Source organism: Bufo gargarizans, chromosome 2 (assembly GCF_014858855.1).
Source record: "Bufo gargarizans isolate SCDJY-AF-19 chromosome 2, ASM1485885v1, whole genome shotgun sequence".
In the NCBI taxonomy this organism is placed as follows: Eukaryota; Metazoa; Chordata; class Amphibia; order Anura; family Bufonidae; genus Bufo; species Bufo gargarizans.
In genome coordinates, this window is record NC_058081.1 from 694843269 (window position 1) to 694865403 (window position 22135).

The 22135-nt window shown below is 45.6% G+C and overlaps 1 protein-coding gene across 1 annotated transcript in view; it reads left to right on the forward strand.

Moving 5' to 3' along the window:
• Positions 1–21877, forward strand: part of LOC122926320 (sacsin-like) — a 32176-nt gene extending 10299 nt beyond the window's left edge. The window contains exons 2-8 of the mRNA XM_044277693.1: positions 1240–1278; positions 7991–8073; positions 14485–14596; positions 15252–15398; positions 17720–19127; positions 20789–20877; positions 21762–21877. Coding sequence (XP_044133628.1) covers positions 1275–1278; positions 7991–8073; positions 14485–14596; positions 15252–15398; positions 17720–19127; positions 20789–20877; positions 21762–21877 — 1959 coding nt within the window. The 5' untranslated portion in view covers positions 1240–1274. The remainder of the gene's footprint in view (positions 1–1239; positions 1279–7990; positions 8074–14484; positions 14597–15251; positions 15399–17719; positions 19128–20788; positions 20878–21761) is intronic.
• The last annotated feature ends 258 nt before the right edge of the window (positions 21878–22135 follow it).

Here is a 22135-nt window from a genome sequence, read left to right on the forward strand (position 1 = left end):
TACATGCAGGCACTCTTATATACACACACTGTCATACATGCAGGCACTTTTTTAAACTAATTACAATACATGTAGATTCCTTCCTCACCTCATGGCCCTCTGTTGCTAGTTGTGTCCCCGGGTCCTGAGCCAGTGTCCTCCCCCTCGCAGCAGCAGGGCTGGGCTCCAGACTGATCACACAGGCAGCAGTCCTTCTAGCAGAGCTGCCTCATTGGAGGAGAGGCTGTCAGTGCTATTGACTGACATCTTTTAGTCCAATCAGCACTCCTGGTCAGAGTAAGGCTGTTTCCACATGATCTAATTTACATAAAACCTTGGCAAAATGTCTCGTTTTTTTTTGCCGCAATTTTATGAAAATCAGATCATGTGGAAACAGCCTTACTCTGACCAGGAGTGCTGATTACACAAAACTTGTCAGTTCCCATGAGTCAGCGCTGGTGTGGAGGCAGCGCAGGCAGCATGCATCCGACTGTGTACAGGGGGCGGGGCTTATTGCAGACAGCTTCTAAGCAAGGAAGCTCACTTGCTGGTTTGGGAGCCCACCGAGGATTTCCCCGGCTCCCCGGTGGGCCAGTCAAAGCCTGTGTGGATCATAAAAGCAGGAAAAATATTAAATATTGCATTTTTGTTTACAGACTTACACTGCTAGGCGAAGGCTTCTGCCTAGCAGTGTTCCCGATGACGACACCGACACTAATGGGCGGGCTTTAGCTCTGCCCTAGCCATTTTACAGGCTAGGGCAGCGCTAAAGCCTACCCATTAGTTCCGGTGATGTCACCGGGAATACTGGTAGGTGGAAGCCTCTGCCTAACAGAGACCTGGTATTTCACCGGATCTAATAAAAAAGCCCTTGCCCTGCGCTGTATTGGAGCATGAAATGCTCCGATGCTCATGTCAGAGGGGCTGCCTGGGTGAAGAAGGGGATATGTCTGGGTTCAGAGCTGAACCTGGACAACCCCTTTAAGGACAGATACTACATCTCCTTTAAGGGCTATTCTGGTTGTAGCAAATTCTTAACTACCCACACACCAGGGGATAAGTTTGTATCCTGCCGCTGTAACCCTGTACACGTTGAGGCCCCCAAAATGAACGGAACAGAAGGTAGTGCAGCACACTGCCGCTCCATTCATCTCTATGGGAGTTCCAGAAATTGCTGCACGCTGTCCTCGGCTCACATCACATCCACTTATGTGCACACATCTTGTCTACTGCATGATGATTTCTTTTTTTCTGTTTCAGCTTTGAAGAAAGCCTAGCAGGATCCTGCAGTGAATATGGGTAAGCTTTTACTTGTATCATATGATATTTGATTAAAGAGTATCTGTCACCACAAAATGCAGTACGACCTGCAGGCAGCATGTTATAGAGCAGGATGAGCTGAGCAGATTGATATATAGTTTGTGGAAAAAGATTCAGTAAAACTTGTAATTTATACATTTATATCTCTGCTCTTTCTGACCTGTGCAGAATTGGTGTTATCAGTGATTAATAGTATTCTCTGTGTAAGTGTGTATACAGAGATAGCTGTCAGTCACTGATAGCTGTACACGGGGGAGGTGTTATCAGTGATAATGCTAACCCTGAATTGCCCCCAGTATTTATAGTGCCCCCTGTAGTTATATTCCTCCCTCCACCATACAGTCCAATGTAAATAACATCACACCATCTCTCCTTCCCCCTCCAAAATACAGTCCCATGTAAATAACATCCCTCTCTATCTACAGCCCCCTCCAAAATACAGTCCCATTTAAATAACATCACTCCCTCCCCCAGCCGACTTCAACATACAGTCCCATGTAAATAACATGACTCCCTCCCACAGCCGCCATCAACATTCAGTCCCATGTAAATAACATCACTGCCTCCCTCAGCCCTCTCCGACATACAGTCTCATGTAAATAACATCACTCCCTCCCACAGCCACCTCAACATACAGTCCCATGTAAATAACATAATCCCTTCCCACAGCCGCCTTCAACATACAGTTCCATGTAAATAACATCACCCTGCCCCAGGCCCCTCCTCCATTCAGTCCCATGTAAATAACAACTCTCTCTCCCACAGCTGCCATCAACATACAGTCCCATGTAAATAACATCACTCTCTCTTACAGCCACCATCAACATACAGTCCCATGTAAATAATATCACTCCCTCCTACAGCCACCATCAACATACAGTCCCATGTAAATAATATCACCCCCTCCACAGCCACCTCCAACACACAGATCCATTTAAATATCATTCCTCCCTTTAGCCCTAACATACAGTCCAAGTTAAATAACCACAACTCCCAGCATTCCTCTGCCTCTCCCTTTACTTACCTCTCCTCATGTAGCAGACCTCACCACAGCTTATCCCCCCAGGATTTCTCCTCTTCACTGCCGTCCTCTCCTGCACTGGTCACATGATAGTGACATCATCGCAGGTACTTTTCAACCACTGCCTGTTTTACTGGTCAAATGACCTGTGATGATGTCATCACAGGTCCTTCAGCTCTTCCCGTGCATTAGAATCAATTGTATTCCTGTCCTGAGGACGGTTGTATCTAGCCGGCAGGCAGGACATTCGGTGGCCTGGGACAGAACATCAGGGGCCTAGGCCCTGAATGTTTTAACCTAGCAAGGCCCCTGCTCCGAAGTCTCGCAAGGTTTTGGTGAATAACTTCGGCATTCAATTGTTAAACTGAAACTATTTTAAAATGGGTATCCGAAGCTGACTTTGGATCCAAGTTTTAAAATGGCTCTCAAGTTGAAAGATCAAACCTGAAGTTATTCATTGAAGTCCCCGGAGACTTCGGTGATAACGAATTTGCCTCATCGGAGACCATACATTTTAATGCTTTACGGAGACGGATCTCCGTACAGCATTAAAACAATGTTTTTAGCGAAGCGACTTCGGATCTAGGATCCGAAGCTCACTTCGCTCATCCCCAGTGGTAGGGGCGGAGCACTTACTGTAAGGCTCCATTCACATGTCCTCAAGTGTTTTGCGGGCTGCAAATTGCGGATCTGCAAAACACGGACACCGGTCATGTGCGGAACAGCAAATGGCAGGCCCTGTGATAGAAATGCCTATTTTTGTGCGCGGCTGCTCTATCTTTTTTGCGGGGCCGCGGAACGGAACTACGGATGCAGATAACACATGGTACACTGTCCGTATCTTTTGCGGCCCAGTTGAAATGAATGGGTCCGCACCTATTCCGCAAAATTGAAGAACGAATGAGAACCCATTCATACAGAGGTGTGAATGGACCCTAAATCGGTGCCACGCAGCACCGTGACCCGCTCAGAGCCAATGAGGATCCCCCTCCCAGCTCACTGACTTTAACCCCTTTGCTTCCTTAGCCTTCCAGTCAAGAGCTCCCAGGCTTAACACAGCCTTGGAGCTCACAGCACAGCCACTATACAATGTACGCTCCGGTGAGTGTGGCGGCTCTCTGAAACAACTGATCAGAGAGGGTGCCAGGACTCAGACCCCCACCAATGTGATAATAATGCCCTATATTGAGGATAACCCCTTTTCAATTTTCAGATTTTATTTTATTTTTTTAATGTTGATAGGTATCCATATGATGAATCCAGCTGATTTTTGGTTTTCTGCTCCTACGACTAAATGACTGGATTTTTTTATTTTATTTTTTCAGTATTTTTAGTTTATCATATTATTTTTAGTTGTATGTCTATGGTCAGAAATTCTACAGTACTGTAGAGGGTAGCCAAGTCGTCTTCTATCTACAGAATAAGATTATCTACCATTAAAAGGGTATTCTGGGCTTAACTATTAGATCACTGGATAGGGGATAACTATTTGTGACGGTATCATCCGTGTCACCGTCTAGTATTCCCTTCTTCCCATGAAATAGCACAGAGCAATAAATCGCTATTATCGCCGGTATCGCCAAATAAGTTCATACATGAGCCCAAGCTGAATGCTGGAACAAGACTGTCACGGCTGAGGATGGGGAAAATCCTCAGCCGTGCGATGCCAGAAGATGTCCGGTCGCTACTCGGCCAGGGCAACAGAATTAGGGAGCAGGTCACCTCCTATCGCGTCCCTAACCTGACCCTAATTCCTAGCTGCATGGGCCGACCTTTAAGGTAGGAGGACCCATGCTCAGGAACCTCGGATCCCTAACTCACCCTCCGTCCGGTCCCTGGGCTAGGAGTCAGGGTAAGACGGCCTGTTCCTACTGGACACGGAGGAACAGGGGTCTCACGGGCCAAGCGGCAGGGAAAAGGGGAACACCAACAGATCTATGGATATGGCAGGTGAACTGAACCAGTTCCACCTACCTGCCACAGCCTTGCTGACTGGATCCCTGTGCTGGCAAGCTGAAGATCACAACGCATCCACACACAGGGACCCAGATCCATAGCTGCACAGAAAAACACGGAAAACATAGGACATCAACAAAACATCAAGGTAATAGATCTTATGACCGGAAGGGTGGCCCTTACTGGAAGATGGTATTCACAGGAGGCTGCTCCAGCAATGCATGGCTGAAGCAACCTACTGAGCCATGCCAAAGACAGAGGCTTTATAGGCCTAAGTGGCCACACCCAACGGTCAGACACACCCAGTGACTCACACACACACTGGGAAGGGAGTTAACCCTTCCAGCACCAGGGAAGGGAAACACCACTTAAAGGGGAAGTGCACACAATACATAAAACCAAGTGCACACATACACACATAACCACATGCACAGCATAGCAAGCTGCCAAGACACAGCTCAGACTGCTATGCTGCCACATACATACTGTTGCCAGCGGCAACCACAGGTGAGGCAAATACCACAGCCCTCACCTGTGATTGACAACCAAACCAAAGACCGCTGACAACCACATGCGGTTCAGGAGTCACGACCATACCCATGGCCGTGACACTCCCACCCCTCAAAGCCCCCCCACCAAAAAAAAAGAAAACTAGTGAGGGACACAAACAAGGGGATGGGAGAAGGGAACGTCTACTCTCAGGAGATGGTTCCCAGAAGGTCGCTGCCAGCTGCATCCTCTCCCAGCACACATTAAGCCAGTCTGACAAGGCCTGCAGCCCGTCACAGCGACACGGGGGAGAGAACCACTGAGAATGGACGAGGGGACTCTCCACTTACGTCCCCACTCCAGTCGCCGCCAGCAGACACTCCTAACCAGCACGCAGCCGGACCACTAATGGAGTGCTGCCAGCAAACGACCAGAGATGGGAGCATGGAGAGGGACGAGGGATCACCAACACGGACACGGAAGGTAAGGTGGCGGGGAATAAGCCACCAACCGTGCCGTTAACGGTGATCCCCCCCGGAACGCTCTCCCTCCGGAGAACGCGCATGCAGGCCACAAGCAGATGGCACTGCATGCTGCACCCTCTTTCGAAGTTGTGCACCCACACACCAAACAAACACACCGATGCAATAAAAACTCAGGGGACGCCAAGACAGCACGGTGAAGGGAATGGCGGGGAAAAGCCACTCACCGCGCCGTCAGCGGCAAAACCCCCACAACGCTCTCCCTCCGAAGAGCGCGCATGCACCCCATACGCAGATGGCAGTCCATGCTTCACCCTCTTTCGAGGGAACCTCCAAGCAAGGAGCCTTTCCGGTCATACTGTCACGGCTGAGGATGGGGGAAAATCCTCAGCCTTGCGATGCCAGAAGATGTCCGGTCGCTACTTGGCCAGGGCAACAGAATTAGGGAGCAGGTCACCTCCTATCGCGTCCCTAACCTGACCCTAACTCCTAGCTGCATGGGCCGACCTTTAAGGTAGGAGGACCCATGCTCAGGAACCTCGGATCCCTAACTCACCCTCCGTCCGGTCCCTGGGCTAGGAGTCAGGGTAAGACGGCCTGTTCCTACTGGACACGGAGGAACAGGGGTCTCACGGGCCAAGCTGCAGGGAAAAGGGGAACACCAACAGATCTATGGATATGGCAGGTGAACTGAACCAGTTCCACCTACCTGCCACAGCCTTGCTGACTGGATCCCTGTGCTGGCAAGCTGAAGATCACAACGCATCCACACACAGGGACCCAGATCCATAGCTGCACAGAAAAACACGGAAAACATAGGACATCAGCAAAACATCAAAGTAATAGATCTTACTGGAAGATGGTATTCACAGGAGGCTGCTCCAGCAATGCATGGCTGAAGCAACCTACTGAGCCATGCCAAAGACAGAGGCTTTATAGGCCTAAGTGGCCACACCCAACGGTCAGACACACCCAGTGACTCACACACACACTGGGAAGGGAGTTAACCCTTCCAGCACCAGGGAAGGGAAACACCACTTAAAGGGGAAGTGCACACAATACATAAAACCAAGTGCACACATACACACATAACCGCATGCACAGCATAGCAAGCTGCCAAGACACAGCTCAGACTGCTATGCTGCCACATACATACTGTTGCCAGCGGCAACCACAGGTGAGGCAAATACCACAGCCCTCACCTGTGATTGACAACCAAACCAAAGACCGCTGACAACCGCATGCGGTTCAGGAGTCACGACCATACCCATGGCCATGACAAAGACTTTACTGGAAGCAACACAGGCATTCAGAACTACACTTTCTTTTATGCCCTGCTCCCATGCAAGGGAGACACCCACAACAAATATACATTAACCAATAACACAAAGGTTACAACCCACATAGAATCCTCCCCTCTGCCTGTGATATAATTATGGTACACAATGGTTAACATAATTATCACAGGCAGAAACATACACAATGTAATTCAATTATCTCTCAGGACAAAGGGAAATCGCCAATACACACGGGGAGACAATAGAAACATAGAATGTGTCGGCAGATAAGAACCATTTGGCCCATCTAGTCTTCCCAATATACTAAATACTATGGATAGCCCCTGGCCCTATCTTCTATGAAGGATGGCCTTATGCCTATCCCATGCATGCTTAAACTCCTTCACTGTATTTGCAGCTACCACTTCTGCAGGAAAGCTATTCCATGCATCCACTACTCTCTCAGTAAAGTAATACTTCCTGATATTACTTTTAAACCTTTGCCCCTCTAATTTAAAACTATGTCCTCTTGTAGCAGTTTTTCTTCTTTTAAATATTCTTTCCTCTTTTACCTTGTTGATTCCCTTTATGTATTTAGCAGTTTCTATCATATCCCCTCTGTCTCGTCTTTCTTCCAAGCTATACATGTTAAGGTCCTTTAATCTTTCCTGGTAAGTTACTAGGATAGACATCACTACTTAAATATACAAGAATAGTACACATAGACATTTAACATCCCAAAATGGCACGAATTAGACCAGGGGTTCAAAAGTTAGTAAAAGTCTCTTTGGCCTGGCTGTAATCATGGCTTTTCTGCCCAAAACCGGTCCTACACAGTCTTTTGTCCTGGAGATAATTTAGAAGTGATCCACTTATCTTCCAAGGACAGGCAAGACTCCATTAGCCACATGGTAGCAAAAGACAGCAAAATACCTGAACTTATATAACTATGCAGCTATTACATAAAACAGGTACATTCAACATGGGACTGTAATCGCATGGTAAGAGGCTGGCAAGTAGTCCTCTCCAAGTACTCGTGTCAAACTCAAAATGTCACACTATTAGATCGGTTGGGATCCCCCATTGATCACAAGCGATCGGGCCCCCTGAAATGAATGGAGCTACAGCACTCTGCCGCTCCTGCCCATCCATTCATCCCTATGGGAGTTCTGGAGACAGTCTAGCACAGTGCTCGGCTGTTTACACAACTCCCATAGAGATGTTCGGAGCCGCAGTGCGCATGCCCAACCTGCCGTATCATTGATTTCAGGGGGGACCTGAGTGTACAGGGTCTCCGTTCTTATGATCGTGGGGGTCCCAGCGGTAGGAACCCGACGATAAAATAGTAATTCCCCTATCCTGTAGATAGGAGATAGCTTCTCACAACTGGAATACCCCATGCTGTGTACAATGGATTGTGACCATTGGTGATAACAATTTATATAATTTTATTTTTATTTTTTCAGATTTTTTCCAAAGAGCTCCTCCGTTCCTCATCCAGCTCCAGAATATTTTGAGAAAATATCCAGATGGAGGACAAATTCTTAAAGTATGATTGTATTTCTTCTTATAGTATGTTTAAACTAAAGATATACAGGGAAGGTATCCAGAATGATATCACTTGCTCCTTAAAGGGGTATTCTTATATTAGACATTTATGGAACATCGATAGGTTATATCGTAAATGCCTGATAGATGCGGGTTTCACCTCTAGGACTGCTGTGCATGAGGGACCACCTGTCCATTCATCCCCCGCCTGGATGCAGCTCGGAGGCCGTCTCACTAGGCAGGACAGGATGAGGAGCCTACATTCTGGAGATACCTGCACCTATTAGACACTTATGGCATATTCTATAGATATGCCCTAAATATTCAACATGGGAAAACTTCTTTTAAAAGTAAATCTCTGCAGAACAACATAATTTCGTACTCCTGAACGATTCTCCTGTAAGTCATTCAGGCTGAGGCTCACAGCATATTTTTAAATAACCCCCCTTCCTCCCCTGAGCAACTTTCCCGCAACTCCCCTCCCATGGCTAGTTAAGACCGCCTACACTTGCCACCCCCTCAGTAGTTGTGCCTTCTTAGAGCCCCCACACAGTAGTTATACCCCTTTAGTCCATCCTCACAGTTGTGCTCCCCCTAATATACAGTAAGTAAAGCCCACAATGGTTTGAATAAAATATCAGTAATACTCACCTAGCCCCGTCCTCCAGATGAACAACGCACATCCCGCTCTCCCCAGCAGGTGGGGTGCAGTGAGGTAATTGTACCTGTTGGGATGAGTGGATCAGGACAGGAAGGGGATGATCCTCAGCCGCACGCTCTTCTACTCAGTCCAGCAGGCATTATGACTGCATCACATCTGCTAGGGAGAGCACGGCCGGGGAATAAGGCCCGGGCCGTGATGACAGACATGGACACACACAGTGCTGATTATTACTGTGTGCGTACTGGCAGTAGGGTGGCCATTTTCATAACCCCAAAAAGGACATCACAACCGGGACACTAGGTGACGATGCTACAATACACAGAATGGAAACCATCATCTATGAAACAGCTTTTCTTTATTCCCCAAACTTGGCCCCTCTTTATCGCTTTTTCTTGCTGCCTCTAAGAGATTGCTAATGGACATTACAGGGAGAAGGAATGAGAGGAGAGCACTACAACTCCCAGCATGTGCAGGCTGTTATTATGTGATATCAGAGGACATTACAGGAGGAAATATGAGAGGAGAGAACTACAATTCCCAGCATGTCCAGACGTGTAGGCTCCATTCACACATCCGCAAATGGGTGCACATCCGTTCCGCAATTTTGCAGAACGGGTGCGGACCCATTTATTCTCTATGGGGCCAGAAGAGATGCGGAGAACGCTCTTCACATCCGCATTTACGGTCTTCTGGTCCGCGGCTCCGGAATAAAATAGAACATGTCCTATTCTTGTCCACAATTTGCAGACAAGAATAGGCAGTTCTATGGGGGTGCCGGCCGGGTGTATTGCAGATCCGCAATAAACTACGGACGTGTGAATGGAGCCTTATTATGTGATATCAGAGGACATTACAGGAGGAGAAATGAGAGGAGAGAACTACAACTCCCAGTATATCCAGGCTATTATTATGTGATATCAGAGGACATTACAGAAGGAGGAATTAGAGGAGAGAACTACAACTCCCGGTATATCAAGGCTGTTATTATGTGATATCAGAGGACATTACAGGAGGAGGAATGAGAGGAGAGAACTACAACTCCCAGTATATCCAGGCTATAATTATGTGATATCAGAGGACATTACAGGAGGAGGAATGAGAGGAGAGAACTACAACTCCCAGTATATCCAGGCTATAATTATGTGATATCAGAGGACATTACAGGAGGAGGAATGAGAGGAGAGAACTACAACTCCCAGTATATCCAGGCTATAATTATGTGATATCAGAGGACATTACAGGAGGAGGAATGAGAGGAGAGAACTACAACTCCCAGTATATCCAGGCTATAATTATGTGATATCAGAGGACATTACAGAAGGAGGAATGAGAGGAGAGAACTACAACTCCCAGTATATCCAGGCTGTTATTATGTGATATCAGAGGACATTACAGAAGGAGGAAGGAGAGGAGATAACTACAACTCCCAGTATATCCAGGCTAATATTATGGGCTATCAGAGGACATTACAGAAGGAGGAATGAGAGGAGAGAACTACAACTCCCAGTATATCCAGGCTGTTATTATGTGATATCAGAGGACATTACATGGAGGAGGTGTAAGAGATGAGAACTACAACTCCCAGCATGTCCAGGCTGTTATGTGATATCAGAGGACATTACAGGAAGGAGGTGTAAGAGATGAGAACTACAACTCCCAGTATATCCAGGCTGTTATGTGATATCAGAGGACATTGCAGGAGGAGTCATGTCACATGATGTCATCACAGATCCTTTACCACCTCTTCTCTCCACTGCTGAGCTCCGCCCACCCTGCAGCGATCACATGATAGTGATGTCATCACAGGTTCTGTAGCTCTTTCTAATGACTGTTATCAGGCAGGGGAGGGAGACCTGGGACTAAAGGCCTCTGCGGGCCTAATGCAGTCACTCCCTGTGCTCCCAGGGTAGCTCCGCCCCACGGTCTGGTGTACATGACTCCCCTAGTCACATCGCTGTGCCTTCTGGATGCCCTTAGTTAGTGTTCAAGGAGAGGTGCCTTTGCACTGCAGCAGGGAAGGCCTCCTCCTCCTCTTTGTCTTCCCTTAAGGGCTCATTCAGACGACTGTATGTTTTTTCCTTTCCGCAAAAATGCGGATCATTTTTTTTTGCAGACAGTTCAGCACATCCGCAAAAAAAGACTGCATTCTGCATTTTTGCTGACCCATAGACTTCAATGGGGCCACGTCCTGATTTTCACTGATAAATATAGGACGGTTTTGTTTTGCGGGGCCGTGGAATGGAAGAAAAGGTGCAGACAGCACACTGCGTGCTGTCGGCATCTTTTGGGGCCCCATAGAAGTGAATGGGTCCACATCTAATCCACAAAATTGCGGAAAGCAACACACGGCTGTCTAAATGAGCCCTAATTAAAATGGAGTTGGCAGCCAGGTAGATAATATGAGATAATATAAACCTTTTTTTTTATACTGTTGTAATAAAAAGTATAATAAATTATGCTTTTCAAAGGGATACACTGAGCCTACCTGCCAAACATAGGCCAGAATTCCACTTTTTTGGCCTGCGGCTAGTAATAGAGGTCTGGAAGTATAATACCGTACATGCAAAGAATTTCCTAACTTAGAAGGACAGATGTACCGGTAGTACCCAAATGCATACTAAACCTTGCCTAAGTAGAGATCCACTTTAAAGGGGTTCTCCAATGAAGACAGCTTATCCTAAATGCAGCATGCCTGCTGCCACAGCCTTAGGCCCCATGCACACAACCATGTCTGTTTTGTGGTCCGCATTTTGGTCCGCATAGGACATATGGATGCATGAAGCACATCCATATGTCCATCCCCCCCAAAACAATAGAACATGTCCTATACTTGTCCACTAAATGTGGACCACAGACCCATTGAAGTCAATGGGTCCACAATTTGTAGACCGCAAAATACATATGGTCGTGTGCATAAGGCCTTAAAGGGGTCATCCAGTAATAAATAATGATGACCTATCTTTAGGATCAGTTGTTATGGGGAGCCGCTGCTCACTGAAGCTCTGGTGAGTGCAGCCGACCCCCGGCATCTCTTCCTGTATGTGGTATAGTGGCTGTACTTGTTATTGCAGCCCAGCCCCATTGACTTCAATGGGGCTGTGCTGCAACTAGGCCATGTGATCCATGTATGGTCACGTCACATGGCCTAGGAAGAGGCTGCGGCGCTGACAGAGCTCCGGCCTCTTCTAATAGTTGATTGGCAGGGGGTCCGACACCAGGAGAGGTCATCAATATTTATTACTGGATAACCCCTTTAAGCTCTACACTACGTGCAGAATTATTAGGCAAATGAGTATTTTTACCACATCATCCTCTTTATGCATGTTGTCTTACTCCAAGCTGTATAGGCTCGAAAGCCTACTACAAATTAAGCATATTAGGTGATGTGCATCTCTGTAATGAAAAGGGGTGTGGTCTAATGACATCAACACCCTATATCAGGTGTGCATAATTATTAGGCAACTTCCTTTCCTTTGGCAAAATGGGTCAAAAGAAGGACTTGACAGGCTCAGAAAAGTCAAAAATAGTGAGATATCTTGCAGAGGGATGCAGCACTCTTAAAATTGCAAAGCTTCTGAAGCGTGATCATCGAACAATCAAGCGTTTCATTCAAAATAGTCAACAGGGTCGCAAGAAGCGTGTGGAAAAACCAAGGCGCAAAATAACTGCCCATGAACGGAGAAAAGTCAAGCGTGCAGCTGCCAAGATGCCACTTGCCACCAGTTTGGCCATATTTCAGAGCTGCAACATCACTGGAGTGCCCAAAAGCACAAGGTGTGCAATACTCAGAGACATGGCCAAGGTAAGAAAGGCTGAAAGACGACCACCACTGAACAAGACACACAAACTGAAACGTCAAGACTGAGTCAAGAAATATCTCAAGACTGATTTTTCTAAGGTTTTATGGACTGATGAAATGAGAGTGAGTCTTGATGGGCCAGATGGATGGGCCCGTGGCTGGATTGGTAAAGGGCAGAGAGCTCCAGTCCGACTCAGACGCCAGCAAGGTGGAGGTGGAGTACTGGTTTGGGCTGGTATCAAAGATGAGCTTGTGGGGCCTTTTCGGGTTGAGGATGGAGTCAAGCTCAACTCCCAGTCCTACTGCCAGTTTCTGGAAGACACCTTCTTCAAGCAGTGGTACAGGAAGAAGTCTGCATCCTTCAAGAAAAACATGATTTTCATGCAGGACAATGCTCCATCACACGCGTCCAAGTACTCCACAGCGTGGCTGGCAAGAAAGGGTATAAAAGAAGAAAATCTAATGACATGGCCTCCTTGTTCACCTGATCTGAACCCCATTGAGAACCTGTGGTCCATCATCAAATGTGAGATTTGCAAGGAGGGAAAACCGTACACCTCTCTGAACAGTGTCTGGGAGGCTGTGGTTGCTGCTGCACGCAATGTTGATGGTGAACAGATCAAAACACTGACAGAATCCATGGATGGCCGGCTTTTGAGTGTCCTTGCAAAGAAAGGTGGCTATATTGGTCACTGATTTGTTTTTGTTTTGTTTTTGAATGTCAGAAATGTATATTTGTGAATGTTGAGATGTTATATTGATTTCACTGGTAAAAATAAATAATTGAAATGGGTATATATTTGTTTTTTGTTAAGTTGCCTAATAATTATGTACAGTAATAGTCACCTGCACACACAGATATCCCCCTAAAATAGCTAAAACTAAAAACAAACTAAAAACTACTTCCCAAAATATTCAGCTTTGATATTAATGAGTTTTTTGGGTTCATTGAGAACATGGTTGTTGTTCAATAATAAAATTAATCCTCAAAAATACAACTTGCCTAATAATTCTGCACTCCCTGTATGTGGTTGTCGGAGATAGCCGAGTGCTTGTACTCTCTCCAGCAGCCCCATAGAATTTTGGCGTGACCCCCACCGATCAGACACTTTCCCCCTATAATTGGACAACCCCTTTTAACCCCTTCGCTACCAGTGACGTACATGTACTGTACGGCGCTGGTGTGGTCTTTAAACATGGCGCCCACTCGCATGTGCAGCAGGCACCATAGCTGGCGGGGTCTCTGCTGTTTCAAACAGCAGAGGCCCGCGGCTAATGTCCGTGACTGGCAATAATGCCGATTGCAGACATTACAGCCTTTAGATGCCGTGATCAAGTATGATCACTGCATCTAAAGGGTGAAAACCTCAGCAGCCCGTGCGGCGATCGGGGATGGTGGTAATTAATTCTAATAGGCTGGGTCTCTCTGAAGGTGGCATGCCAACATAGGAAATTAGCAATCTATGGTATTAACCACTAGTCCTTCTGGTATCAACTTTCAGGGAGCTGAAGTTGGTGCCAGGGTTAAGGGTCCATTCACACGTCCGTGGTGTATTGCGGATCCGCAATACACCGGGCTGCACGTGGCCGGCACTAAATAGAGAAGTCCTATTCTTGTCCGCAGCTGCGGACAAGAATAGGACATGCGCAATTTTCTCGCTGAGCTGTGGACCGGAATTTCGGGGCCGCGCTCCGGAAATGCGGATGCGGAGAGCACATAGTGTGCTCTCCGCATCCATTCTGTCCCCATAGAGAATGAATGGGTCCGCACAATTGCGGAACAGGAGCAGACCACACTTGCAGACGCGTGAATTGAGCCTAAGTTTGGGATCTTTTTCACAGCGTTTTGTAGAGAGGGTCACTGTAGATTGTATGTCTCCCTGTCAGAATTTTTCCTCTTCGGAACTTTATCCAATAAATATTCTGTAAAATATTTCATCATTTTCCAGGAGTTGATACAGAATGCTGATGACGCTAAAGCCACTGAAGTCACCTTTATTTATGACGAAAGGGAAAATGGGATGGATACTCTGTATGCGAAGGACAAGCATGTCATCCAAGGTATCTTATTACACCAGTAGGACATCTTAAATATAGGAAAGCTGATTGTATTCCTGTATATCAATATATATTGCTCATTGAAGTCAATGGGGGTTTATAAGATTTGTACCTATGAAACTGGCTGATCTGTTGGCAGCTGAAGCCATCTGTGTTGGTCCCATGTTCATATGTGCTCACATTGCTGAGAAAAATTATGTTTTAATATATGCTAATGAGCCTCTAGGAGCAACGGGGGCGTTACCATTACACCTAGAGGCTCTGCTCTCTGTGTAACTGCCACGCCCTCTCCACTTTGACAGGACCAGGCAGTGAAAACATAATCACATCTGGCCCTTTAAATCAAAGTGGAGACGGCGCAGCAGTTGCAAAGAGAGCAGAGCCTCTAGGTGTAATGGTAACGCCCCCGTTGCTCCTAGAGGCTCATTTGCATATATAAAAACATCGTGTTTCTCAGCAATGCGGGCACATATGAACATGGGACCAACACAGATGTCGTCAGCTGCCAAGCGCACATGTAACAGGTCAGCCAGTGTCATAGGTACAAAACTGCTGACAGATGGGCTTTAAAGGTTCCCCTCTCAAAATCCTGTCCAGCAAAAAAAAATGTTTCTGACTAGGTGATAGTTTTAAAGTCTTGTATCTCTTCTTGTTACAGGTCCGTCTCTTCTGGTGTACAATAATGAGATGTTCAGTGACCGCGATTGGGAAGGAATCCAGAGACCTGGAAATAGTATCAAACGCAAAGACCCCGACACTGTTGGGAGATTTGGTCTGGGCTTCAACTCTGTATATCACATGACAGGTTAGTCTGAGATCTATTCCATGTGTAACCGTAAAACATTGTTTTCTGATGGATAAAAATGTTAAAGGGGTTTTCCAGGACTTCAGGATAGGCCTGTCTTCAGGATAGGTCATCAGTATCAGCTTGGTGAGGGTCTGACTCTCTGCACCCCCACGATCGGCTATTTCCGCAGCCTCCCGCACAGCAAACTATACAGTGGATGGAGCTGGAAGCAGAAGGCCTTGTCTATGTAGTGGCCATGGTAGGGTACAGCAACTCTGCTCCCTTTCATCCACTGTATAGTTCTGGCTTCGGTGGCTACCTGACGTTGATATCGAAGTCCCAGGAGAAGTGTACGAGTACACCCACTGCTACCTTCCTGTATAAACATACCATCCATACAAATCAAGCTGTACAGTCAATATATGAGGACCATATAATGGCTCCATACAACCTCTGACTTGTGCTGAGAAACAATATGACCTCCACAGAGCTGTGTTGGCACATATTGTATCTACCTATGATTTTTTTTATTATGCCTATAAAAAACAAACATGTAAAAAATTCAACCATAAAAATATAATCTCACCTACAGTAGCAATATTAATCCTCTCAAAAACCTGCCTCTCCCAAAGAAATCAAGACAAGAGAATGGGGGGAAAAACGCATCAATAATGTCATGTACGGTAGGGAACAGTCAGCTGTAAGCTCCACCGGCACCACTGTTCCTATGTACTTGGACAATCCACCTTAAATGACGGCCCCCAACTTGGCGACGGACCCTAACTTAACAAAGTGCAGGAGCCTAGACAAAATAGGGTAGACAGACTGACTGACAAAAACAGAACCAGAAGATAAAATGTCAAATAACAGGCAGGTTCTAACATGCAAAATATAATTGGCTGTCAAAGCCAAGGTCAAATTCAAAGCAGAAATCAAGATCCAGGAGTTCCAAAATGTGCAAACGCTAGTAAGGGAATGAAGACCAAGCACAGGCACCTGTACCCATTACCTACTAAGGTGATGCTGGCCCATGGGCCAACCAACCCAACTGTCAGCGGGACTGGTTTACACAGTAACAGAACGACCCCAGCTTTGCCACAACAGAGAGGCCGGGTTTGACGAGCCGGAACACAGACAGGTACGTACATGACAAATACATTTTTCTTGCCCTCCATTCCTAGATAGTGACCATAGTCAAGGATTCCATAAATCAAAAACCATTTCAAAATTCCCTTTTTGCCAAAAGCCCCTTCACCCCTTCGATAAATATCATGGTTTTCCATGTTGAGTCAGTGTGATAGTTTCTTGAGATCCACAATTACATTATCAACACTTTAGCCACAAAGCCTTCCCTGATTGTAGCTGGACTAACCAGTTTAGTGGTGTGTAAATAGGATTCAATAGCCGGTAAAAATAACATAGGGACAAAAGGAACCTCTGTCTGATACATGTCTGTTACCTCCCACCAGTATCGGTGACACTTAGGGAATTTCCAAAGGAGTTGCATCAGATCAGCAGAGGTGCAAATCCACTGGGGACACCTATGTGACTTTCCCTTGTGACTCTTAAGGCCCTATTAGACAACCCGATTTTCAGACCTATTATCTGGTATAAGTGTTCATACGAATGCGTGTTCCTGATAATTGGTTCGTATAATCGAGCAGCCAATCACCTGAAGAAAGAGCAAATGCTCGTTCATCGGCTGGCAGGCGTCTTTTACATCAGGATGAATGATGCCCGATTATCGGCAGCACATCCCTAGATGTGCTCCTGATAATGAATACCACTGAATGAGGGAACGACAAATCATTCCTCCTTCATTTACTTTGCATTTGCCTGTGTAATAACGAGCTCCGATGGTGCAGTTTGTAGTATTTTAATGCATTGGAACTGTGTTTTAGACTGACAGATGCCTATGAGACCCACCCCCGAGGGCTGGTCCTCATATTCCTCTGTAGCTGGCAAGCCTGCCACAGCAGCCATCTAGGGAAGCCGATGGTGTAAGAGAGGGAGCCCCCTCTCTTTGTAAACCCCTTAGATGCAGCGGTTAACATTGACCGCAGCATCTAAGGAATTAAACCACTGACATCTGAGTTTTCAGCGATACAGCAGGGGCCTGGATGTTGGTAGCAGCCAAGACACACATCTTCTGTGCCCGCCTGATCAGCGCACCATACTATTACATCAGGGGTTGGGAAGTCACTTCCTGATGTGTTGTACATGTACGGCAAGGGTCAATAAGGGGTTTTCTGGAGTTTTCATTCTGATGTCTGTTTTTGTTACATAGGTAATCTGAAGATTTACATATATTCTGTGGCTTTATTGTTTTTATCGTACAGATTATCCAGCCATCTTCAGTGGAAAACATATTGGAATTCTGGATCCACAAGAAAATATATTCCACAGAGGAGGTCGTTTATGGAACATTGCAAAAAAAGATCAGTTTGCAGAAGATTTGAAGAACCAATTTCAGCCATTGAAGAGTGTGTTGGAGACACTTGGTCTAGACAGTTGGAAGGAAATCCTTGATTCTGGCTGTTTAAACGGAACTCTCTTTTGCTTCCCTCTTCGACTTTGCCCATCTGAGATATCTGATAACATATATACCGGGGAAAGGGTTGAAGAACTCTTTGAGTCTTTCATGAAAGATTCTCATATTGCCCTTCTTTTTCTTCGTCATATTTCAAGCATTTCTTTGAAAAAAATTGGAAAGGATGGAGTAACGAAGACTCTTCTCAGCGTTACCGTATCTTCTGAAAAGTTACTAGAAGCGGAGCCGGCTGGAATTGCCATAGAAACACATTGTAAAGTTATTTCACTAAAGTACATGGATAACACAAAGGAAGAATGTAAATGGTTGGTGACCACCAGCAACGACCAAGGGAGTTTCTTTCCAGAACTGACTGAGCTGAGCAACAAACTAAGCAACAAAGCTGTCCTTGACCTGGCATACCCCTTATCTAAGCAGAATATGGATTTATTTGGAGGGCGTCTGAATTGCATTCTCCCACTTCCAGACAAGGAAGAAAACCAAACTGGACTTCCATGCCTTATCAATGGATGTTTCGATCTCACAGACGACAGGAGAAGCTTGAAGTGGCCTGAAACTGACCAACAGCATGATGATGGTGCTAAATGGAACCAGATCTTGGTAGAACAAGTCTTGCCTTTAATTTATACCCAGGCAGTAAAAAATGGCATTTCTTTAGTCAAGACGTCAAAAATTACAGTAGATATGACATACGGAATTTGGCCAGATCCTGAAAAAACTGCACACAAATCCAGATGGCATGGTATCGTAAAAAAGATTGCCATCTACCTCGAAAATGAGAGAGTTCTGCAAACAACGGATAGAACGCAATGGATAACTGCAAGTGAAGCTGTTTTCCTGATGATGGATGATATGGAAATGCACGCTTGTTTAGAGGAATTGCTTCTCCTTGTAAAAGTTCCTCTAGTTAAAGTTCCTGGTCATGTTTTTAAGATTCTTCAGCTGGCTAAGAAGGCCACTTCAGATCTGAATATTGTATCTCCACGCTTTGTGAGGAGCCTGTTACAGAAGAAGAATGCGTGGCTTCACTTTCCAACAGAGAAGAAATTGTTGCTTCTGAAATACGTAATCAGTGATGGACAACATGACGCTCTACTGAATCTGGAACTACTGCCATTATCTGATGGATCATTCACATGCTTCCAAAATACAGCGTTCAATGGCATTGTATACATTGACAGCAAAAAGATTCCAAGGTGAGTGAGTTTGTGCACATTTGATATTAGCATCTCTATAAATGAAACATCACTTTTGATTATAATTTAAATTGTCAGCCATAGTCCAACCACCGGACCACTACAGATGTCACTCAGAGGAGAGGGGGTGTGGAGCAGCTCAATGCAGCGAACACTTCACTGTGAAGCTCCATATCCTGGGAATTTGCTGGAGAAGCACCTGGCAGAATAAAACTTCATATTCAGACTTCTCCTAATAATAAAAAGCCCAACAAAAAGGGTCATATATAGATCTTATATATGGACTCCCCCGAGTCAACAATTTCCCAGTACGCGTGCTTCAAACACTGTCAGGCAATGGAGAATGCAAAGCACAATGCCCCAGATCTCTTAAAAATAGTTTTTTTTATTAAAGGGGTTGTCTCATCTGAGACAATGGGGACATATCACTAGGATATGCCCCCATTGTCTGATAGGTGCGGTTCCCACCGCTGGGATCTGCACCTATATCGAGAACGCAGCTGGCCAAGGTGGTGGCTGGATGATTCCGGTCTGGCCACCATCAAGCACTCTCTCTATTGAAGTGAATGAGAGCGCACCGTACATGACCAGCCACCTCTCCTATTCACTTCTATGAGCCTGATGGTAATAGTCAAGCCAGCGCTCAGCTATTTTCGGCGGCCCCATAGAAATGCAGTGCACCCTCCACCACTTTCAGGGCTCCATTTAGGAGAGAGTTGCTAATTTCAATGGGGCTGTGTACATGAGCGAAGTTTTTCCATGTTATAATGGAAAATAATAAAATCTACAGAACACCGAACCCAAACTTCAGTGAAGAAGTCCGGGTTCGGGTATGGGTACCACATTCAGTTTATCACGCGTGTGCAAAACGCATTAAACCGCTTTGCACTCGCGCAGAAAAAACTGAACAAGGCAACGCAATCGCAGACAAAACTGACTGAAATTGCGTGCGCACTCGCGCGGGTTTGCCACAACGCATCCGGCCCCAATCCGCGACGCCCGTGTGAAAGAGGCCTAAGCCTTCTCTCCAGGCTCAAAAACGGCTGCAGATACACAACACTTAGACATTGTGACAGGCGCTGCATGCTGGGGGAGTGCAGCTTTCCTCTGTGTTACAAACGTGCATAAAGAGTACATTCACACACGTTTTAGTCACATTTTTTTAGCACTTTTGCATTTTTTGCAACTGTGCGTTTGGTGCATAAACAAAAAAACCGCCAGCTTCAGATGTTTCCTAGCTGAAAGTCTGTGAGACAAGCATGCGTTTCTTTGCTGCTGCCATTTTTTTTTACCAATCTAGTGGCATTTTTGGGCTCTGCTTCGAAATGCTGTGTTTATTGGAAAAAAACAAAAGATTTTTAGGCATTTTTTTTTTTAAAGGATTTTTTCAGGTATTTTTCCATCTCTTTTTTGTTAAGATAAAAACACTATCCACACACTTGTTATGAAAAAAAAGTCACTGGTAAACTGGTAAAAAAAAAAAACGACAGAGAAAATGTGTGTGTGTCTGTGTGAAGGAGCCGTAAAACAAGCAGGAGTGTGGAGTGTAACTATGGACAAGTTTTGATGGGGGTAAAAACACATTAAAACAACAAAAGTGTAAACGTAAACCTAATAAAGTAAGCTGTTACACTTAATTCATTTTACCTAATTTTTGGCAGAACCTTATTACCCGGGCTCGCAGACAGATTTATTCCAGAAGACCTACCTGATGATCTACATTTGTTCTTCGTGAATACTGGAAAGTCAAGTAAGTACTTTTTATACAGTTTAAAACCAGCCTTTTTTTTAGGTGATGGCTGACACCCCGCACCCCTGGAAATCAGTAGCTCTGTTGCCGGAAATTGGCGTTGGAGCTACACAGAACCGTCCACATTGGTTGTGGATTGAGCTCGCTGCTACTGAAGTCAATAGGAGCAGCGCTGTAGTAGCGAGCTTCCTCCAATACAAGGTTGATGGTGCTTTGAATAGTAGGTCCGGTGGCGATATCTGGTGATGGAGCTACACATAACAGCTGATCGTGGGGGTGCAGGGTATCGAGCCCCCACCGATCACCTACAGTTGGCCTATCCTATGCATAGTATGTAGACAGCGCTGCTTTTTCAAGATATTGGCCGTCCTTTTTCACCGATGTTCCTGGAAACCACACAATGTCCTTCAGAACAACGCAGGTTCCAATATCCATCCACACTGCTCAGGGTTACCCATGACGATAGCTCCCACTCTGGATCTTCTGACCTTCACTCTCAAAAAAACGAAACCAGCAAAGATCCCAATAATGAAACAAAGACAATTTATTGCACTCACCAAATGTAAAAACACAAGGGGGTCATTTATTAAGATCGGCGTTTTAGGCCATCCCTTAAAAAAGTTGGAAAACATCTTTAAAGTTGTCCAGGGCCAAAAACTTATTTTGTTAGTTGGCAAATAGGATTTTATAAAGTTACTAGTTTAGTAAAATTATGAATGCTGCACCATTCTCCAGATTACACAGAACCTCTACTTCCACATTTGTTTCCGCACTATATTACGTTTTATTAGATCATCTTTGCTGACCAACAAAATAACTTTTTTGTCTTTGGACAACCCCTTTAAGGCTGAATTGACAGTTTTGCAGTTTTAATTAACTTTTAGGTTGCCCGTACACGTTCAGGTTTTCTGATGCTATGTTGAAGCTAAATCCAGGTATGGATCATGAAGGAAGATATGGCATTAAGGCCAGATACTGTACCATTTCTCCTCTGTTTTAAATCCACCTCTGGTTTTATTTTCAAAAAACGGCATTAGAAGACCTGGTCAAAACCTGATTGTGCTTAGGCAGCCTCGGGGGCGGAACACAAAAGGATACAAAGGAAAAGCACATGCTACGTTTCCACAGTTGGAAATTGGCAAATTAGTTTGCTGGAGGTTGCTTGCCCCTGATCGAAAGCAGTAAGTGCAGTGACCCTGGAGCAGAGGATGGCAGGAGTAGCAGTGACTATGATGGTAGTAGTAGTATTCAGTTCATG